The sequence below is a fragment of the Polypterus senegalus genome, chromosome 2, assembly GCF_016835505.1.
Source record: "Polypterus senegalus isolate Bchr_013 chromosome 2, ASM1683550v1, whole genome shotgun sequence".
NCBI lineage: Eukaryota > Metazoa > Chordata > Cladistia > Polypteriformes > Polypteridae > Polypterus > Polypterus senegalus.
This window is the reverse complement of record NC_053155.1, coordinates 208,973,260-208,993,856: the sequence shown is the minus strand read 5'-3', so window position 1 is coordinate 208,993,856 and position 20,597 is coordinate 208,973,260. Positions and strand designations below refer to the sequence as shown.

The 20,597-nt window shown below is 36.3% G+C and overlaps 1 protein-coding gene across 1 annotated transcript; it reads right to left on the bottom strand.

Annotated features, from left to right (window-relative positions):
• Positions 1-177: 177 nt before the first annotated feature.
• Positions 178-20,037, bottom strand: esd (esterase D/formylglutathione hydrolase). The gene is made up of 9 exons (XM_039745245.1): positions 19,929-20,037; positions 17,790-17,865; positions 12,303-12,391; positions 8,177-8,275; positions 7,399-7,523; positions 6,087-6,206; positions 5,746-5,844; positions 2,510-2,677; positions 178-418 (listed from the first exon to the last, which is right to left on the bottom strand). The coding sequence occupies exons 2-9, from the start codon at positions 17,855-17,857 to the stop codon at positions 338-340; spliced, it is 849 nt and encodes a 282-aa protein (XP_039601179.1). The 5' UTR covers positions 17,858-17,865; positions 19,929-20,037; the 3' UTR covers positions 178-337.
• Positions 20,038-20,597: the final 560 nt, after the last annotated feature.

The following is a 20,597-nucleotide window of genomic DNA, read 5'->3' as shown; positions in this document are numbered from 1 at the left end:
ATAGTTCAGCATTTCCATTGAGTGTTCACAGAAATCCGAGTTTCGCCACTGATGTCTATTGTCAAGCTATGTCTTTGATAAAATGCAACAGCAGGGTGTCATTCTGAATATGTTCTTAAAATCAGAATAATGATATGTGCTTATAAAAAGGAAAATACAGAAAATGAAAACACCATATTTTATTGATGCATTTTTTTTTTATTTTTACCAATCAGAAGGTATTTAAACTGCACAGCAATGTATCCTTGTTATCAAGGGATGGACTCTGTCTTACAAAAATAGCAAAGTGATGAGTGACCAGTGACGGGCTACTCCTTAAATTCCTCTGGTGAAATTCTTAAGCATTCAGGTACTTTGCATGGTGCTTTATGTGATCGTTCATGTATGAAAACACGAAGTAATAACTGTGGTCATATCCCTAAAAGACAAAAAAGTATAAAACTAGTTAAAAAAAGCACTAATCACACTTTTCTTTACAAGAAAAATCTGTCAAGAGTAAATCTTAAAAATAATTAGTGATTCATCGGAATTGCCATGCAAAGGAAATATTAAGTTTTGCTTCATTTTTCCAACTGACTCGAGTTATTCATACGAGTCAATAATAACCACCACACTTTATATTCAGGAAGATTACGTGGCAAACCAATACTTGTTCATCCAAGTCAGCATTTGTCACAGTTTTTTGGACTAAACATTAAGAATGAAAACCGACGTCTCAAACAGTGAGAGGGATCAGAAACATTTCACATACAGAATATAAACCATCTTAACAACACTGTCATTGTAGCAGTAAAATTATTGGCTTACTGCAGACCTCACTATGCTGTATTACAAACAGGTTAGAAAGTAAACCGACTTGATTTTTTCAGGCAGTAGCCATCCTCTTTTTCCTGAATTTCAGTAGTTGCCGTCAGGCTACAGAATTAGGACCCCAAGGGTAAAGAGAAACTATTTTATTACATTACATTAACAACTATTTCATAACTACAGCTAAAAGCATTTTAAATTCTGTTTTTTTGTAGGGATGCTGCTGAATTCTGTATATTATGTTTACTATAAAGGTAATTATTCTTTTTAATGTGAGTATGTGTACTTATGGTTACACTAATTGAGATTTACTTATTGTCTTGTATCTGTGTAACAGTGTTTTATGTTTTGTACTTTTCTGGCACAAACAAATTTCCCTCTGGAATAAAAAAAGTCTACCTAAAGTCCTAAACTGGTTCTGGTGCACTGCTCCATCTAGATGGCTTGCCTAACAGTCCTGCTGGTTCCTTAACCACAGCGTATGTACAACTGACTACTATCTTCTTCAATGAAGAAAATTACCTTTTTCTTTTTTTCCTTCCAGTTTACCATATTTTGGTTTTCAATCCAACTTAAGAAAAAGATGTGTCTGTGTGTCCATCCAGTAACTGTGTCGCTGTCACTCCAAAATGACGGCATATCACAAACATTTTTAGTAATAAAAAGCACTGCATTTGTCATTCCAACAAATGGTGCATCGCAAACATTAACACTGCTTTTATGAATCCCATACCAAATAGCATATGACAGAGATATGTGCATTGCATGGTCTAGGTGGACTATTTAGATTTCAGTCGGCCTTAGACAGGTAGCACAGCTAGCTTAGTATATTTCAGTTAAGGAGTAAATAAAGGGGGCAAGTATTTAAATTATGGACCATGAAGTTACAGGGTTACTTGCTGGAGAAAGTTAATGTGCACTGCTGCCTACTTTGTTGAGTAGATGCATATCGGTCATCCAGTTTACATCAACAATGTACTGCTGGTGTCATCAAAACATTTTATTACATGGAATATAGGAGGAAAAAAACATCCTTTTGGAATGAGAATTTATTAAACCACATAATGATGGTTCTACAAATCAGAAAGCAACAGATATCCATCCATTCATCTATTGTCCAACCCGCTATATCCTAACACAGGGTCATGGGGGACTGCTGGAGCCAATCCCAGCCAACACAGGGCACAAGGCAGGAACACATTCCCGTGCAGGGCGCCAGCCCATTGCAGTGTACACACAACCACACACTAGGGACAATTTAGGATCGCCAATGCACCTAACCTGCATGTCTGGATGGTAGAAGGAAACCGGACACCCGGAGAACATGCAGCTACGCAAAATCTAAAATTTCTTGGTAAAATTCATTTTTAATGGAAAACATTACAAAGTTATTTTTTGCTGTATTACCAATTAATTGAAAAGAATAAGAAAATAGATAAGTGAGTATTTCTATGTAAGTGAAAAAGAATAACTAAATATATGTCTTGTGTTTCTCACAATTTAGGACCAACAACTGTGTATGGGCGAGTGCATTTGATCTGTGGCGGTCTCAGACTTCCTGCTTCCGGCTTGCTGAGTACTTTAAAAAAAAAAAATGAATAAATGGTGACAAAATAAATACTATAAATTAACCGAGGCATATATTATGGACTAAGTATATGAAGACTTTAGTTGAAAAAAACAGCAGTAAAATCACACTCACCTGTTGCAGTCTGAATACCAACGGAATCTTCCTTTCTGTACTCGCAGAAATAAAGTTGTCTGGAAGTAACTGCCCTGCAGCAAGAAACTGGTCATCCCTACCCTGGTCAATGAGAATATCTAGCTGTGGACCAGAGTAAGATTTCACCAAGATAGTGGCATCATACTCCTATAAAAATAAATAACATGTGAAAGTAAAGATTAATTTATGTGTGATTTTTACTATTTTATTTTATTTAAGCTTTTGCTTGGGCAGCCCCTGCATTGCAGCTTTAAATTCAGAGAGCTGGAGTGACTCTCACTGTGGCACATCTGTATTGATAATATCAAGTCATATAACTCCACTTGGAGAAGGGCCGAAGCTCAACAAACACCATGCTGTCAAGACACTTGGACTGTTTTCACAAGTGCTGCTGCTGGCATGCCTTATCCGATTTCAACGGGAGTTATTGCAATTCATTTTTCCTTCTGTTTGGCCATTGGAGTTCAATTTAGACAAACTATGACCAGCAACAAAATCCGATTAAGACCAGAAAAGGCAAGTCATTCCTTCCACTCACACCCCTTCACTGCACAAGTGGGGAATGACTGAGATTGCTCAGAGGCAAGACAGTGAGTAGGTGGTTCTCTTATGAACACTAAAAAATACTCTAAATTGTTTTTTGAATTATGCACACAAAGAATAGTCAAGATTTTATACATGTGTAGCTCAAATTTGCTTTGAGGTGAATATCTTGTCCACCAGGAAATTTATCCAGTGCCAAACTTAGAGCTTCTGGGTATCTTCATACCTACCCAGGTGTCTCTCCTGCGAGGTAGACCCAGAGAAGGAATAACACCATCTTAAAAGTCTGGTTTTAAAGCCAAAGCAGTTCATGAGCGCATACATAAAAATTGAGATTTATAAATGAACTTCAAAATGATTTTATAAATCAGATTTATTTTTGCGTATGCTGATGTTGTGTCTCTAGCATAAGTAAACTTTACCATATTGCATAGGTTTGCTATGGCTAAGTGCAAAATTACACTTTTGTCTAAGGCCACAGCTTCTTAAAGTGTCCTTACCATTTTGCAGAAATGCTTCCTGGCTTCAGTCTTAAATTCACTTCCTCTTAATTTCTACTGTTGGCCTTGAGTACGTGATTCACCATTAAGTTTAAAGAATTCTGCTAGATCTACTTTATCAATGCCTTTGAGGATTTTGAAGACCTGGCATGCAGTCTCCTCAGGACTAAACAGGTTTATTTTTAAATACTGAAATGTGAAGGAGTCAAGTATAACACTTCTGATGCACTGATATTACTAAACGGTCTCAGCACATAAAATGATCATGGTGGTTATTGTGACAATTCACAGCATAGTCAGTTAGTCAGTGTTCTCCTTTGGAGCCATAGTTTATTTTTTCATGGCACTTCTATGGTTCTGCATGGAAAACTATGGAATAGAAAGTTTATTGTATTTAGATATTTAAGAATGTCAGTACCAGTTTACTTGAATGGTAGATAGGTAACTCCCTGGAGCTTATCCTACACTTTTAAAGCTGCTGTCAATGTTAATCATTGTATATTTTATACTGTGTTACAGAATAAAAGTACAGTATTGTTGACTACTGAAGGTAATAATAATAAAAAAAAAGTTATCCGAAGGCTGCCCATATATCGTATGAATTTGCATTTGTTAATGAATTATTTTTTAATATAGTAAAGTAGGTTGAATGGGATTCCTGCTTTTGCTGTGGTATTAAATTTCACTGATATTAATAGCTACAATAAAAATTCAGGTATTGTGACATCCCTAGTAGTATCATGGAGGAAGTGCTTCAAAAATATTGGGTTCGAGTCCGACTGCTTCATGTCGTTAGGTCCCTGTATTTGCAAAGTTAGATTTAAGATCACATAAATGTCATTATGGTAAGATAATTTAAAGTGGATTGGGGACTACACAAAGGGGTAACTTTTTTTTTTAATCTATTTGTGATTTTCATGTGTGGAATTTCAAAGCACAGCTAAGGCTGGGAGCACATCTAGTCTGGGAAACTAAGAAATGGTTCTTAGCTGTGTGGAATGAGAATCAACACGTCTGGATCATAAGTCTTGATTCTCTCTGGAAAGCAGAGACTTGTTCTTTTGCTGTAAAAGGGCAGCAGCTTCCAGAAGGCTGAAGAGTACAAGTACCTCCCAGTGTTGTTAACAAGTGAGGGTAGAGGAGGTTGGGAATTTGACTAACAAACCAATGCGGTAACAGCAATTTTGTGAAAATTGCTTCGGACCATAATAATGAAGCCAGAGCCAAGTCATTGAATGTAGCATTTCATTTACAAGTCTCTCTAGATTGCCATGCTTACCTATGGTTACAAGTTAAGGGTAGCAGTGACTGAAAGAATTACATCACTAGTTAAAGCAGATAGAGTGCAATTATACTGCACAAGGCTGCTGAGCACACACACACTGTGTGATATGATGTAGAGCTCAACACAAAACCACTGTTTATTCCAGATCAACAGGAGCCAGTTGAGAAGGTTTGGCATATGGTCAGATTGCAAGTTTGGCACCTTCAACCGGAGTTGTATAAAGTGCAGCCTGCTGGGAGAAGACACATGACACACAAGAGGATTTTTCTTTCTTTATTTTTCTCACTCTCTGCTGGAATAACAGCATGTGGGAAATGCCCACAAAATGGTTCAAAAAGTTAAGGCAGTGAGGATATCCATCCCAGCCCAGCTTAGTGTGTTGCTTCTTTGAACCACCTCATCATAGTAGGCACAAGTGCACATACCATTCAAATAGTATTTTTCATTTGTATGAGGATAATTATATTCATAGGTTTTCTAACAATTAAATTCATAATTACTGGTTAACAGTCCAAATATCTCTAATTAAAAAAATAAATAACTATAATTATTTGCTGACAGTCTTGGCAAGGCACGATTAGTAGTGTTTTGCCATCTGGAAATCTTGGTCTAACAGGTGGATAAGGCATGAACAGTGGCTCACATGCAAAAACAAGAAACATGATGGGTTATTACTTGGAAAAAATGCACTTCTATTAGTCTGCTGCATTTTTTAGCAGTTAGATTGAAATTCTCAACATGAGGACTGCCTGTACTTCACTGTGCTCATAATATTCATTAACTGCAAACGTTTAGTGCCATGGGGTCAGTACAACAACAGCAAGCATTGTCCATCATAAACTAATTAAAAAAAGAAAAAACTGTGAAATATGACTTTCAAAACGTACCTCCCACTTGGACTTGTCAGGTCCTAAGTATCCAGTGAAAGCTTTTTGACCCCAAGGACACTGCATGGGATTGCAGATTGGTGCAAAAGCTGATACTGTCTTTAAAGAAAAAAAGAAAGTCAAGGTCCAACTTCTCTGAACAAAATGAAAACTCTTGATTTTTGTGGCATCTTTCATTTTCTAAACAAAGTTAGTTGTAGTTTCTGAACTCTGCAAAATATCTATTCTCATTTTTTTCCACTGTCCAGAAGACTATGCTACATAAATTAACTGTGCTGTAAAATGTATTAATCATTTCTGAGTATTAAAAAGTGCTAAAAAATAATGTGCTAAAAATATACCTTGTACTTTCCAGGATTCTTCAGAGCAATAATCAAAGCACCATGGCCACCCATTGAGTGACCAGAAATGGACATCCTTTCAGGGTCTACTGGAAAGTTTGCATTTATCAAGCGAGGAAGCTAAAAGTTAAACATGTAAAGGAAATTTTGAAAACATAGAAAAACAACCTGAGACAATGCCTAGGAAATTACTAATGCTTCAGGCTTTAAAATAAATATGACTAGGAATACCAGAGCATATGGTCAAGTTGCTACACTGCACATTTTTAAACACTGCAGTCGTAGATCTGATTATTTTTTATTCTACTGCAATGCTGCAGGGTCCCTCCACCCCCAACAATTTTCTGTAGATTACTCATGGACCCCTTAATTCTGCCAGTATGCTGAGGTTTGTTCATCTAAAACTTATAGTTGATTTTCCTTGAACAGGAAGTAATTGATTTAGTGCACATATTTTGTCTTGATAAGGATAAAACATTTAAAACATACAATGTTTTTTCACATATCCTGCAGTTATTATATTTCATAAATAAATGATCTTGCATTTATCAGCAAAATTAGTTACTTAGTAATAAAAAAAAACTCACACACTTGTTAGAGTAATATTATTTTAAACATACTTAACACACAAATTATTATATTCTTTCATTGTTTAACGCAAAGAATTTGATCATCTATAGACACAACACAACCTGTAATGCAAAAGCAGTCCCTTTATTGTGGCATCCCTTCTCCCTTTTATATTAGTCTACTACACAGGCTACCAAACCTTTTCAAGACAAGGCCCCTGCCCCAAATATAAACCCAAAGATGTACAGGCAAGGCATGATTTAGGATTTTCGATTCTGTTAACAGGCCTACAGCTCGATTTTAAACAACAGCAGACCTATTTTTCAAACCAAATGTTTAACCTTTACTGGAGCTTATTAAGCAGTGTGCATACCACTGGTTACATTTAGTGACACATCAACAAAAGCTGTAAATATTCATCCACGCTAAAGCTAGTTTCCTTTGTTAGCAAGTAAATAACTGAAGTCGCTAGATAAAAATTAGTTGAAATTCAGTTGAAAAATCTAGGGATTTTATGTGCTTGATCACATCTGTAGAACAGCTGTAAGTCGAGACAGTCGCAACCTGAGGTCTGCCTATACTGTAGTGCCATATTTATTTTAAGTTTCTGCCCTGCAATCAGAAAAAAAAGATGTTTAATAGTGTTCTCTTTTAATGCACTAGTGAGGATATATCATTATATTCAGTAGCACTGGAAGCTATAAAAATGTTTCAACCACTAGACAGTAACATATTCACATACCTCTTCTGTAATGTAAGAGTACATTCTGTAATTGGTTTTCCAGGGGTCTTCAGTTGCATTGATATAAAACCCAGCCCCGGTGCCAAAGTCCCAGCTCTCATCCTCTCCTTCAATATTACATCCACCTGAAATTTTGCATCAATTTTGTACTTATTTGTATGGATTTTGCACATTCACCACATATATTTATGGTACTTCTATTGGTAACTTGGCTTCTTCCCACAGCTGAAGTAAACACTGAACTTTTTAAAAATCTGTTAACATTTTCTGAACACTGCAGGTCATAATTAAAGAATATAAACTAAAATTTAACTATAAATTAAACATATCTTGTCTCAAACTGAATTTTTTTATTATAAATGTTCTGCTTAAAAATGTTCACAATACTTTGCTGTTTTACTCAGAACTTTAAGTACATGTAAATAATTTGTGCTATGTATCTTAGAGCTCACAGCAAGTATGTTCCGAAATGTTTATTTTATAATTTATTTAGACTATTGAACAGTTCTAAAGAACTGAAATAAACGCAATGCCAAACTCTGGTTCACTTTCCTGAGGCAGAAAGTAGCTTATGACAAGCAGTATTACAGAATCTTGCTATTTTTTTTTCTTTGAATAATAAACCACAACTTTAAAAAAACACAAATCTTCATAGCTTTGGGTTCTGTATCCTTCCATCTTTAGCACAGAGAATACAGTATTAACATTATATTTAACAGGGTGGTAAAAGCCATCAATACAAATCTGGAAACTCTAATAAAGATCACTTCTTACTTACGAGGGCTGGTGTCTGGAACAACGATGATGATTCCGTGCTCAGCAGCAGCTTGCTGGCTTCCTGCTTTGCTTATAAAATTCTGCTCAGTGCATGTTAAGCCTACAACAAAAGTCAAGAAGAATTCCTTAAATTTAACAAATGTTTAGAGGAGATGTAAAATATGCAGTATATTCTAAGGAAAGGTTTTGGGAAAAAATGCTTTTGTATTATCGAGGACTGTTATATTTTTAGTTTTTGTTATTTTATTATGTATTAATATAATATTATATCTCTAATTCATCATTTTAAAGTAGTGCCACAGCGGTTTCAGAGACAATAATAAAAGTTAATTCTGAAAAGAATTTCAGTCTTAAAGCCCATTCACATGTGAGCGTTGTAAAGTTCCAGCGTTTGTTTAGTGGTTTTCAAGCTTTTTAAAGGCAAGCTTTATTCAAAAGTTTTTGGGGAGTTTCTTCAGCCGTTTTTCAGGTGCTTTTTGAATGTTTTCAAGTTTTTCTCAACATTTTCAGAGAATCATTTTGCAGTGAAAATATTGACATATTGACATTTTCCAGGTTTGTGAGGGGAGTGTTGTTTTTCCAGAATGTCCTCAAGTGCTATTAATCCTGGCGATCACAGTGCTGAAGTGCAGGTGTCACCAGCATCATGAGTGAACAAATTGTATTCACCCTGTTCTGCAGCAAAGTGAGTCAAGAGGACAAATTCTGGCAACATCCTGAAAAATTCTAGGATTTCACATGGGTGTCAATAAGCACGTAAGTAAAGAACTGTGGGGAAAAAAATCATTGTGTTATTTCGTCAAAACAAAAAATAATTGCCTGCTGCTTTTGGTGCAGAATCATACAAGGTCATGATCCACTCGTCTAGGAACAGCTAGTGAGGAAGGGGTTGTTGTGCGCAGAGGTAGCCAACTCAAAAGAATTAAACATGTTGTATTCACATATTTAATCCTGCAAGTGATGAGAGGTACATTTAATCTGCCCAGTTTAGGGGCCCTAGGAGCCAGTGATTATCAAAGCAGCACTTGGTGTAAGACAAGAAGCACACATGGTAGACAGTGCACCAGTCATTTTCAGGGCCCAGTCCTATAGCCAAGCAGAAGAGAGTGGACTGTATGCAACCTGGTAACTGAAACATGTTAATATAGTATTTGTTCAGTTTTAATCCATTTATTTGCTACAGATCTATTGAAACAATGTGATCTGGTGGCAGAGTGGCCAGCGTACACCCAGTGGCTCATATTGCAAGTAGAAAAAGAGGATTGATGTTATTTACTTCACAAAGTACTACAAGTATTTTCACAATTGAGAAGTATCATTTACACAGTTTGATAAGTGTTAAAATAAGTAATAATACTCATTTTAACACGCTCAACAATACCAATCAATCCAGAAGTGCACGGGGAGAACACACTAACGTCATATGCCACTGTGAGGAAGAGCTCTGTGTTACCACTCAGCCTATTTCAGTGGCAGCTGGTGAAAAAAATTGGAAGGTTTTGGGGCAAACTGAATCAGCACTTGATAGCTCTGGAAAAAAGAAAAGAAAAAACACACACAAACTATAATGTTGCCTATACCCTGTCCAGTAGCACTACTTGAACAGAATTTTTGCTTTCATTTTCTTCAGGCCTGATAATTTCTCAGTTCCTTTCTGATTAAATTGAGTCATTTCAGTCACCAGTGTCTTTTCCACTGACAGCATGGCCAATGCATTCAGCCTTTCCTGAGTCATGGCTTTTCTGAGAAAGGTTTAATGTACTTTGAAAAACTTACTAATATGTGGAAAATACATAAATCTCTAATGTTTGATAGGCTGCAGGACACCAATGGATTAAGAGTTTGAAATTTAGGCTTCTTAATGGGTTGCAGACGGATCATTTTAAAAAAGTACATATTTTCAGAGTCACAACAGAACTTGAACATATTTACTTCATATCACATGTCAAGTGTCATAAATTGTTTATATAACCCAAATCTCACTTGAAACAACACGTTTAAAACTGAAATTCTGAAAAGTTGCACAAGCTCCATTAGCAATACTGAAGTGACACTTTTTTGGTTTACTTGTACTTGTGGCAAACACCTATTTTTTTTTTTCAAGTAAAAAATTATTTGCAAAGCACAAAAAGACAAAAGTCACAAAGTGTTGAACAATAAAACATTTAATAAAATGAAATATTAAAGGAAAATGCAGGTCTATGACAATATAAAAAACACCCGCAGATGACTGCACTTCCCAAATGCAAGTCCGAGTCCGAACAGAGGCGACTTTCTTAATTAAGTCAGAAAATGTACGCATGGTATCAGGAGTTCTGGGGAGTCCAAAAGCTTATTCTGTAAAGTTTCTGACGTTCCATTAAATACAGTAGCATTCTCAAGGTGCTCTATCAACACTCCATCAAGACAGGCTACAAAATCCACCAACCCATGGACAATCCCGGGCTTATCGGACTGTTTGCTGTCATTATGGCCACACAAACCCAATTCAGGTGCTCTACAAAATTTCACACAGTCAATTACTGTGGATAGGAGGTGTCAATTTTTGGTTTCCTCTTCATTGTGCCAATCCTGTAAACTTCTAGCTGTTCAACAATAATAACAGTCAATTCTAGATGACTGCAACTAGTTTCGTGCCACTAGCATTTGTCAGAAAGATATTTAAGTCTCATACCCCCAACGCTGTCTACAACACTTCGGTAACAACACTTTGAAACAGCAAACAGGAAAACCAAAAAAAAAAGACATTACTTACACCCTATCCAGTTAGCCAACTCCATTTCTCATAACAAGAGCAGGAAAAAGTTTGTGTGTAAGCTTCTCCTTGATCACAATTAATGAAGGGGTATTTTGTTAAAAAAAAAAAAAATTTCTTTGATTTCTGAAGTTCCACTTGAAGTTCCCATCACTGTAAAGTAGCACTTGCTCATCTGTAGCAACATTAATGGCGGGTGTGAACTGTGAACCACTGATGTGAATAAGAAATGGTGCATCCATGATTGATAAATAAAAAAACACTGGTTCACTACCAATAAATGTAGGACTGTTTGGAGTGCAAAGAGCTACATCCCCGGAAAAATCTGAAAGCAACCAATTAAAGGGGAGCCTCAGGTCCCCTGCTAACCTAAAGTTCAAGGACTTACATAGACTCTCATCTGCCTGGCATCCTTCACTCAGGAAATATAGGTGTTCACATAGAATTTAGACAAATACAAGTCAGAACCAGTTTTTGATGGATGTTGACATGCGCTGACAGGTTGTGCAAATAAACAAATTTAGTTCATGCTTATTTATTTTTACCTAATTAATTTAAATGGAATTTTTAAAATATTTGGAGGGGGGCAGCACCCTGCATTACAAACCGCCACTGGCATATTCGTTAAAATGTCTGTACTAAACTTTAACCTGATTAAAACTAAATGTATACCTGTAACTTTTGTTGAATTATTGTCCCTTGGTTGCAAACTAAGTACCTTAATCTGTCCCTGAATAACTGTCACTAAAAACCGATGCACACACGTGCATGACAATACTTACTGGCATTTTTTTCTAGTTTTAATGAGCCGTTTTATCCAGGATGAGGTACTGACTTTCTGTAAAAAACATTGTTTTGTTTTCTTTTGCCAGCATTTTATGAGCATTACAACTGATGTCAATGGAACAAGCATTTGGCCTGAAACACTTGAAATCCTGCGGAGGAGCTTTCTAAATTTCTCTCTGCTAAAATGCTTAGGTGTGAACAGTGTAATAGAAAATAATGGCAAATAACTTTACAAATGTTTTAGATGCATTCCTGTTCTAGTGCTAAAACACGAGAAAAACGGTTAGGTGTGATTGGGCCCTTATGAAAAAATAATCAGGCTAGTTATGTATTAGCCAGGAATGTGGAACATTGTAACTACTGTTCAACGTAAGGTAGGCGCTCTTCCTACATTGCACAAATAAAAAGGCAAATAAATCAGAACTTCAGAGACAATATTGAAATAAATATGTAATAACAATTATCAGTGTTTACATAAATTTAAACTTTGTTAAATGCTTTGTCAACACATTTGTCATTATTATTCAAAATTATTTTTTCATTTTCAATTCAAACAGCAGTGCCTTATACTATATGTACAACTTACCAGACAACCAGTACATGACGGGACATCTTCCACTTTCAGCCTTTGGAGGAAGATAAATTCCAAATCTCATTCTACATTTTAGCTCTGTGCTTTAAAAATAAAGGTAAAATATAAGCACAATCCTCAATATTTAATTAAGATAGATAGATTATATATATATATATATATATATATATATATATATATATATATATATATATATATATATATATACACACACACACAGAGTGAGAACAAGTAGAGCTGGGTATTGGCACTGATGTCCTGATTCAGTTTTGATTTTATCTTAACTGAATTAACACAAACTGATATATTTCAAGCTCTGGCTTTTTTTAGAGATTACTTAACCATGAACAGAGAACATTACCATAATGTGACAAATTTCAATAACACTTCATTTGAAGGGTGTCTGGAATGACATTTAAGAAGAAATATTTCATTACTAATTAACAGTTAACATCAATTATTTGGAAGATGGGGAACAAAATATCATTGCATCATTGATCTTTTAAAAAGAAAAAAAAAGATGAATTTTGTACTCAAAATTCAGAATTTAACTAACGTATGTATCGCCATATCAGAGTCCACACATTATTGGAGGCTCCTTGTTTTAATACAATGTAATGACATCTACATTATAAAACATCTATATCGTCTTGCAAATAATATTGTAATAAAATAATCAAATATTGCTTCTTAAATAATGTTACTCAGTTACCTATCTGCGTGCTATGAATCTCCATGTAGACACCCTTCAACTAAACCTAGCCAAGTTTATTCCCCTATTAGAAATTTAAACTAATCTTGAATTAGCTGAAATTAAAGATACAACAGGAAGACATGTCTTTCTACAATTTTATAAGTTACACATATCTTTAGTTGCTCACGTTCACTTTAACCAGTCTCAAAAATGTGCCCTCACAGTTTCTCTTCAGACAAAAAAAGAATTGTTTTACAATGAGGATCTACAGCTAATTGCTATAGACAGTTGTGTTGGGTGAATGGAATATAAGAGACAAAGAATCAGCCACCGTGACTGACAACACTACTGATATGATCTGTATGGTACATCCTAGGGAGCTACTTCACAATGGCTGTACCGCTGCACAATGTCAATTTGTATCAAATGATGCTATGAAAAATCCAACAATTGGCTGATTGCTCGGCCCGGTGAGGCACATTGCAAAATTGTTTCCACCATAGTAGTATAACTAGCCACGTGCTTAAAGAGAAGCAATGTTTATTAGACTTGCCAACACACAAAGTTGTGATTGATATGGTCATGGGATGGAACAGCACATTGGAAATGCTAGAAAGGTTTTTGGAACAACAGCCAACTATCTCGGCAGCTTTGCATATACGCTGTGAGGTTGCTCCAGGTATGACTGCCATGCAACTCGCTTATATACAACACATCCACCACAGATGCCTAGTCATTTTTAATTTAGTGACACGCGATTGTCAGATAGGAATCAGTAGCCCTGGATGTTCAGCTGCTGTTGGTTGGGCAGTTTTCTTTACTGACCTAAGAGAAGTGGGGAAGATTTTGCTTAAGATCTATATAAAGCCTAGGAACAACAACTTCACACATTTGCTTTCTGTTAGGTATAACATACCGCAGTTCAAAATTCTATCATGTATCAAAAGCCCTCGTTTTCAACAATGATGTAAGGTCTTGTATCTTTACAGATACAGTCATATGAAACGTTTGGGAACCCCTCTCAGCCTGCATAATAATTTACTTTCAACAAAAAGATAACAGTGGTATGTCTTTCATTTCCTAGGAATATCTGAGTCCTGGGGTGTTTTCCGAACAAAGATTTTTAGTGAAGCAGTATTTAGTTGTATGAAATTAAATCAAATGTGAAAAACTGGGTGTGCAAAAATTTGGGTACCCTTGTAATTTTGCTGATTTGAGTGCATGTAACTGCTCAATACTGATTACTTGCACCACCAAATTGGTTGGATTAGCTCGTTAAGCTTTGAACTTCATAGACAGGTGTGCCCAATCATGAGAAAAGGTATTTAAGGTGGTCAATTGCAAGTTGTGCTTCCCTTTGACTCTCCTCTTAAGAGTGACAGCATGAGATCCTCAAAGCAACTCTCAAAAGATCTGAAAACAAAAATTGTTCAGTATCATGGTTTAGGGGAAGGCTACAAAATGCTATTTCAGAGGTTTAAACTGTCAGTTTCAACTGTCAAGAATGTAATAAGGAAATGGAAGGCAATAGGCACAGTTTCTGTTAAACCCAGGTCTGGCAGGCCAAGAAAAATACAGGCGCGGCATATGCACAGAATTATGAGAATGGTTACAGACAACCCAAAGATCACCTCCAAAGACCTGCAAGAACATCTTGCTGCAGATGGTGTATCTGTACATCGTTCAATAATTCAGCACAATGCGCACAAAGAACCATCTGTATGGCAGGGTGATGAGAAAGAATCCCTTTCTGCACTCGCGCCACAAACAGAGTCGCTCGTATGCAAATGCTCATTTAGACAAGCCAGATTCATTTTGGAACAAAGTGCTTTGGACTGATGAGACAAAAATTGAGTTATTTGGTCATAACAAAAAGCGCTTTGTATGGCGGAAGAAAAACACCTGCTACCTACTGTCAAATTTGGTGGAGGTTCTATCATGCTGTGGGGCTGTGTGGCTAGTTCAGGGACTGGGGCCCTTGTTAAAGTTGAGAGTCAGATGAATTCAAACCAATATCAACAAATTCTTCAGGATAATGTTCAAGCATCAGTCACAAAGTTGAAGTTACACAGGAGTTGGATATTCCAACAAGACAATGACCCAAAACACAGTTTGAAATCTACAAAGACATTCATGCAGAGGGAGAACTACAATGTTCTGGAATGGCCGTCACAGTCCCTTGACTTGGACATCATCAAAAATCTATGGGATGATTTGAAGCAGGCTGTCCATGCTCGGCAGCCATCAAATTTAACTGAACTGGAGAGATTTTGTATGGAAGAATGGTCAAAAATACCTCCATCCAGATTCCAGACACTCATCAAAGACTATAGGAGGCATCTAGAGGCTGTTATATTTGCAAAAGGAGGCTCAACTAAGTATTGATGTAATATCTCTGTTGGGGTGCCCACATTGATGCAACTGTCTAATTTTGTTATGATGCATATTGCATATTTTCTGTTAATCCAATAAACTTAATGTAACTGCTGAAATACTACTGTTTCCATAAGACATGTCATATATTAAAAGGAAGTTGCTACTTTGAAAGCTCAGCCAATGATAACCAAAAATCCAAAGAATTAAGAGGGTTTTCCAAAATTTTTCATACGACTTTAAAAACTGCTATAGATTTTTATTTTTTGGGCACAAGGTGAATTAAATGGAAGCTTGGAGCTACCTGACATCTCCAGTGTCGACTATTTAGGCTCAACTCGTTTGGAACTTGATGTTGGGATAAATGATTTCTCAAATTTGTTGTGTTACAACAATACTTAACTTCTGTGTTGCAAGGTTACATATTGCTTTGATATGTATTTTAGTTATTCTTTACCGACGCACTGTAGTAAGTCCACACATCTGATTTTAAATGTTGAAGGCACTGATTTCAATTGAGGAGGACATGCCATTTTATGCAAGATAGCAAAGTGCTTTTAACGCTGAAGGCCTAAACATGCGTATTAGCGACACCTACTGGATCGGATGCCAAAAATGAAGATAAGCAAAATTCTGTATATAATAATTGAGCAGGATAGAGAGTCATAAGATCAATCTTGAGCCTTTAAGAATCGATATTGAATCATTTAAAGAAAAAATACAGATTAATCAGAAAATCAATACTTTTACACTGGCCTAAGAATAAGTACTACAAATTCACTAAACCCTACTGTACATCATGCATCTCTTATTGCTGTAATTTTGCTAAAATCATAATGACGCAAACCATAACAAAACAGAAAATGTGCTTATATTTATAAGCACACTAAAGTTATGATCAATACTCAAGTACTTATTTCAGTGTATTCTAATAATAATATACAAAAATGTGTACCTGCGTAGTTACAGAAAACTACCTTTTGTTACCATTTCAAACAAGCCATGCTTCCATATTCTCTGGAATGCAGTTTTTAATATGTAAAAATGCAGGGTAATGAGTATTAGTAACTTGTTTACAGATAATGTTCTGCAGTCTTTTGAACAAGTTTACACAAGCCAGAGACTCTGCAGAACAACTCAATCTACTAGGCAAATAAACACCAGCAGAAGAAAATTCATGAAACTCAGCACTCCATCCCTGCCTGACAAAGACAACTACATGACAAGGACCCCTCTAAAATGTTTTTTAAACAGGATAAAACATCAAATAAAATAAAAAGCATGTGTACTTGAAAATAACAATACAGTAATGAGTTATTGCAATGTTCCAAAACATCTGAACAGATCCGTGCCAAGAATCCCTCCCAAAATTGGATATAATGCTTCTGCTTTACCACTGCATTACAGAAGGTGGATTTGGATTCTTCCAAGGTGAGAAAAAGAAGTGTACTTGCACATAGTCTGATAAAGAATATTACAACTAATATTTATAGCACATTTGTACTCCATCTGGTCTAGCTGTAAAGACTTTGGGAGTGGTTTTAAATTCAAGGCTATCTATGAAATACAAAAATGTGTTTAAGTGTAAATAGTTTAAGTGTAGGACTTTCCAAGAACATGTGACCTTGCAATGAATGAGAAACTATTTTAGTTGAATTGTGGCATTTTTAGTGTATACTGAACTAAAATGAATTATATGAGTTGATTAATGTTACTCCTTTTCTGAAATGTGAACTGAGAGAACTTTTTCTCATCTTTCCCTGAAATCATTAAGGGGTATGTTCCTTGAAAGCTGTCAATATGCTCTGGATGCTGTCATTATTCACACTAGTTAGTATCATCTCAAGGTCAGGTGCAGGGGAAAGATGACGGAGGTTTGATAAGCTGCTGTTAATTAAGTGTCTAATTTATATACCAAAGAAAAAGAGTGTCACTGGAAGATTATATTTGGAGCTTAATAGCAAATACATTATCAATATAGAGATCTTTAAATGTCACATTGTCTTAATCTATGAAGTATTCAATTCGTGGAAGGCAAAAGTAGGCAGATGTCATGTATAGGGACAAGAAATAAGAGCTTCTTGGCCTTAAAATGTGTCCTTATATTAGTTCTGTGTCTTTAGTAAATGGTGAAACAACAGGTTGCTGGGAAATTGATCATTTCTGTTGGTTGGAGCACAAAAAAAAAATCATTCTTTAAAGCTAATAGTTAAACACAACTAATGTCAGCAATCTTTCTTTGAACTGTTACATATTACAAAATGTCCTTATTCTGATGCCATTTGGTGTGGTAGGGAGGCCTCAAAACAAGTAACATACTAAGGTAAAAATAATTTAAATATTTTAAGGATTTTATTAAACAAGATAATCTGCCTTGTTTATAGTATGAAAGTGCACACACAAAAAATGATTACCTGTCGTGCTCAAACACCTTTTGGAAACCTTCACAGCACTTGTTTGAGGATATCTGCGTCAATGCCATTGCCTTGCCTGGTGAAACAATACAGATAAGTATATGAATTCATGCTGTTTTTTTCCCACCAATACCAAACACAAAACTATAAATTAATTATGCACAAAGTACCAACTCTTACAGGCAATACTATTAGAAAAGTCATTATTAAGCAACTAACACATATTGCAAAAGCACAAGATTAATCATGTAATGTGATTAATGTACATACAAGGTTACATAACAATACAGAAATCCAAAATGGGTAGCAATTAAGGGGATCATTAAAGAAGTGGCCAGAGTGACATCAAGAAAAAGGAGGTCGATGAAGTGAGGAGTTTAGGAGGAAGCGGTTAAATTGAAACAATTAGATATTAGGGAATAAACCTAAGCTGTGATGCAGCATTTCATGTAAGGAATTCCAACTGAGATAAATACATTTTTAACACCTCTGTTTCAGTACTTTTGTCAGGAGTTGATTTTTTTACAGGATGTGTGGATTTCTGACCAATTTTCTCTGCGAACCGTAGAAGAACTGACTTCTATTCCCTTCTCTATGCTTTTAATGCATTACTCGTCTTTTGAGGGTCTTTCACATTTTCTCATTGTAGATAAGCATTGTCTCTGGTGGTGGTTTTCCTCTTGCAAGCACATGTCCCTTTGCATTTTGGTGAAATAGATCCTGTTTCCTCCTTCTTTTTAAACACAAAGTTGATGGTTGCCAGACTGGCACCTACTATTTTTGCTATGTCCCTGTTGGTCTTGTGTAGGGTCACGATTTTATTGTGCTCTCCGGGGCTCACGGCCATCTCTCACAACAACTGAAGCACAACTAACTAGCAGATGAAACAGTAGCCTCACTAACCAAAATAAGTCTGGTGTAGCCTTGGCTGATGTAATGACTCCGCATGAGCAATTACTGAGCCATCTGATAGACAAACAATAATGAAATATTCATTCCCACCAACATGTAAATGCACATCAAAATAAATAAGTGCAAAACTGGAGCTTTCCTGCATAAAAACATGACAATCAATGAAAAAGTGAAAAAATCGCAGTATGTTTCAATTAATTTGCACAAGGGTGTAATATGATTCCATAACCCTAAACTGGTTTAGGCAGATTTGAGAATATTATATTAAGAAAAAAAAATTATAAAAGAGGGGTGAGTGAAATAAAGATAAGGAAAACATGCATACAAGGTGAGAGGCAGCAGCACTTCCAGCAAGGAGACACACATTTTTCAGTGGCAGAATTTTGGAAATTATAGTGAAGATAAGGAAATGTTGGCTTTGAAAAATACTGAACACACGGGGCCAGCACAATATGAAGTGACAAATATTGTTTTTTTCTGACAATTGTACGTGTCACACTCAATCTCATCCCAGAGTACCTTCCACGAATACAACTGGTGCGCTGGCAAGGTACATGACTTTTGCAGCCTCACCAAGCAACTCAATGATATGGACACTACACTGGTCCCCCCAAAGAATCTGTGTCCATATTATTAAGCGATCTCATCATAAGACCAGTGAAGCTGCAATTGGGCAACATTATATCCGATGCACGTTAAACACTAAAAAAATAATGCAGGAAGTGTGTGACGTTTTAATCATTTCCTCTATTAAGGCATTATTAAGAAATTAATAAGGAAAAGGACACGAGTCGTCGAAGCAGATGCCAGGCATAGGGGCAAGCACAGTGTGCCTGGAATCGTTTGAGAAGCAGTAGTTATGGGGTGGGAGCTTGTTGAACACGTAAGGCAGACAGTGGACGTAGGGGGCAGATCTGCAGGATCCCCGAACTGGCGCGTCCAAAATAGTAACAGGAGAAACCGGAGAGGCCCCACTACACAGTGTTTTCTGCAGAAGTGCACTTTACTTAACATTAACAGACACGCCTTGCTGACTTGCACACGCGTGCAATTCAAAAACTCGAGCAGCAAAAATGTCACACAAAGCGAAGTCATTAAGAAGGCAATGTCATTCATGTCTCAGTGGTAGCCCAGGAACTCGGTCAAGAGTTCAAAGCTGCTACGCATCAGTCATACAAACGCAGCTGCTTGCGGGTTTGACGTAAACTGATTTTATTACATACATACCTGTTTTCTTTCACTTTGTGTGCTCTCAAACGATATAATTTCCAGCTAACACTCCTAGAGCTGCCAGAACAAAGTCCGCACGCATCTGCCGCCCGTGACGCAATGACGCACAGCCCCACCCCTCCTCGACGCGCTACTAACCAATAATAGCTAAGAGCCGAGATATTGGTGAGAAGCCTCTACACGGCAAGTCGGTCATTTAAAGCAGTAGCAGACTGAGTAGCATAAGTCGGGCAGTAAACCTGTGCTCACATTTAAAATGAGTAGGGGTTGACATTTTGTTAAAAAATGTTCCTCGTTGCGAAAAGTGGAAAGTTTAACGTTATTGAACATTTAAACAGTTTGCATCTTTTGTTTTTTAAGTGTTAATATAAACCGATCTGAACGGCTTTGAAAGTTATAATGATCTGCATTTATTAAAGTACAGCAGCCGTCGTAGATGTCATAACATTATCGAACCTCTATAGTTAATGTTTTTTTGAGTTCCTTTTGATTTTCTAGTTATTGACAAATTATTATAATACTGTTGCTTTCTGCAGTGGCGTGCGCACACCTTTTGGTGGGCATTGGCTCAAAAGGGCAGAAGGAGCACCTTATGGGACATGATTTGATACTTTTTAATCCTGGATCGAAATAACTGTACACTTTTTATTACTTTTTTTAATATCA

Excerpts from the sequence above, each read along its gene's own strand:
- esd (XM_039745245.1), bottom strand. The coding sequence starts at position 17,857 with ATGGCATTGACGCAGATATCCTCAAACAAGTGCTGTGAAGGTTTCCAA. Across the intron at positions 7,524-8,176 it reads TGTTCCAGACACCAGCCCTC|GTGGATGTAATATTGAAGGA; the intron begins GTAAGTAAGAAG and ends GCAAAATTTCAG. Across the intron at positions 6,207-7,398 it reads ACTCTTACATTACAGAAGAG|CTTCCTCGCTTGATAAATGC; the intron begins GTATGTGAATAT and ends TTTAACTTTTAG.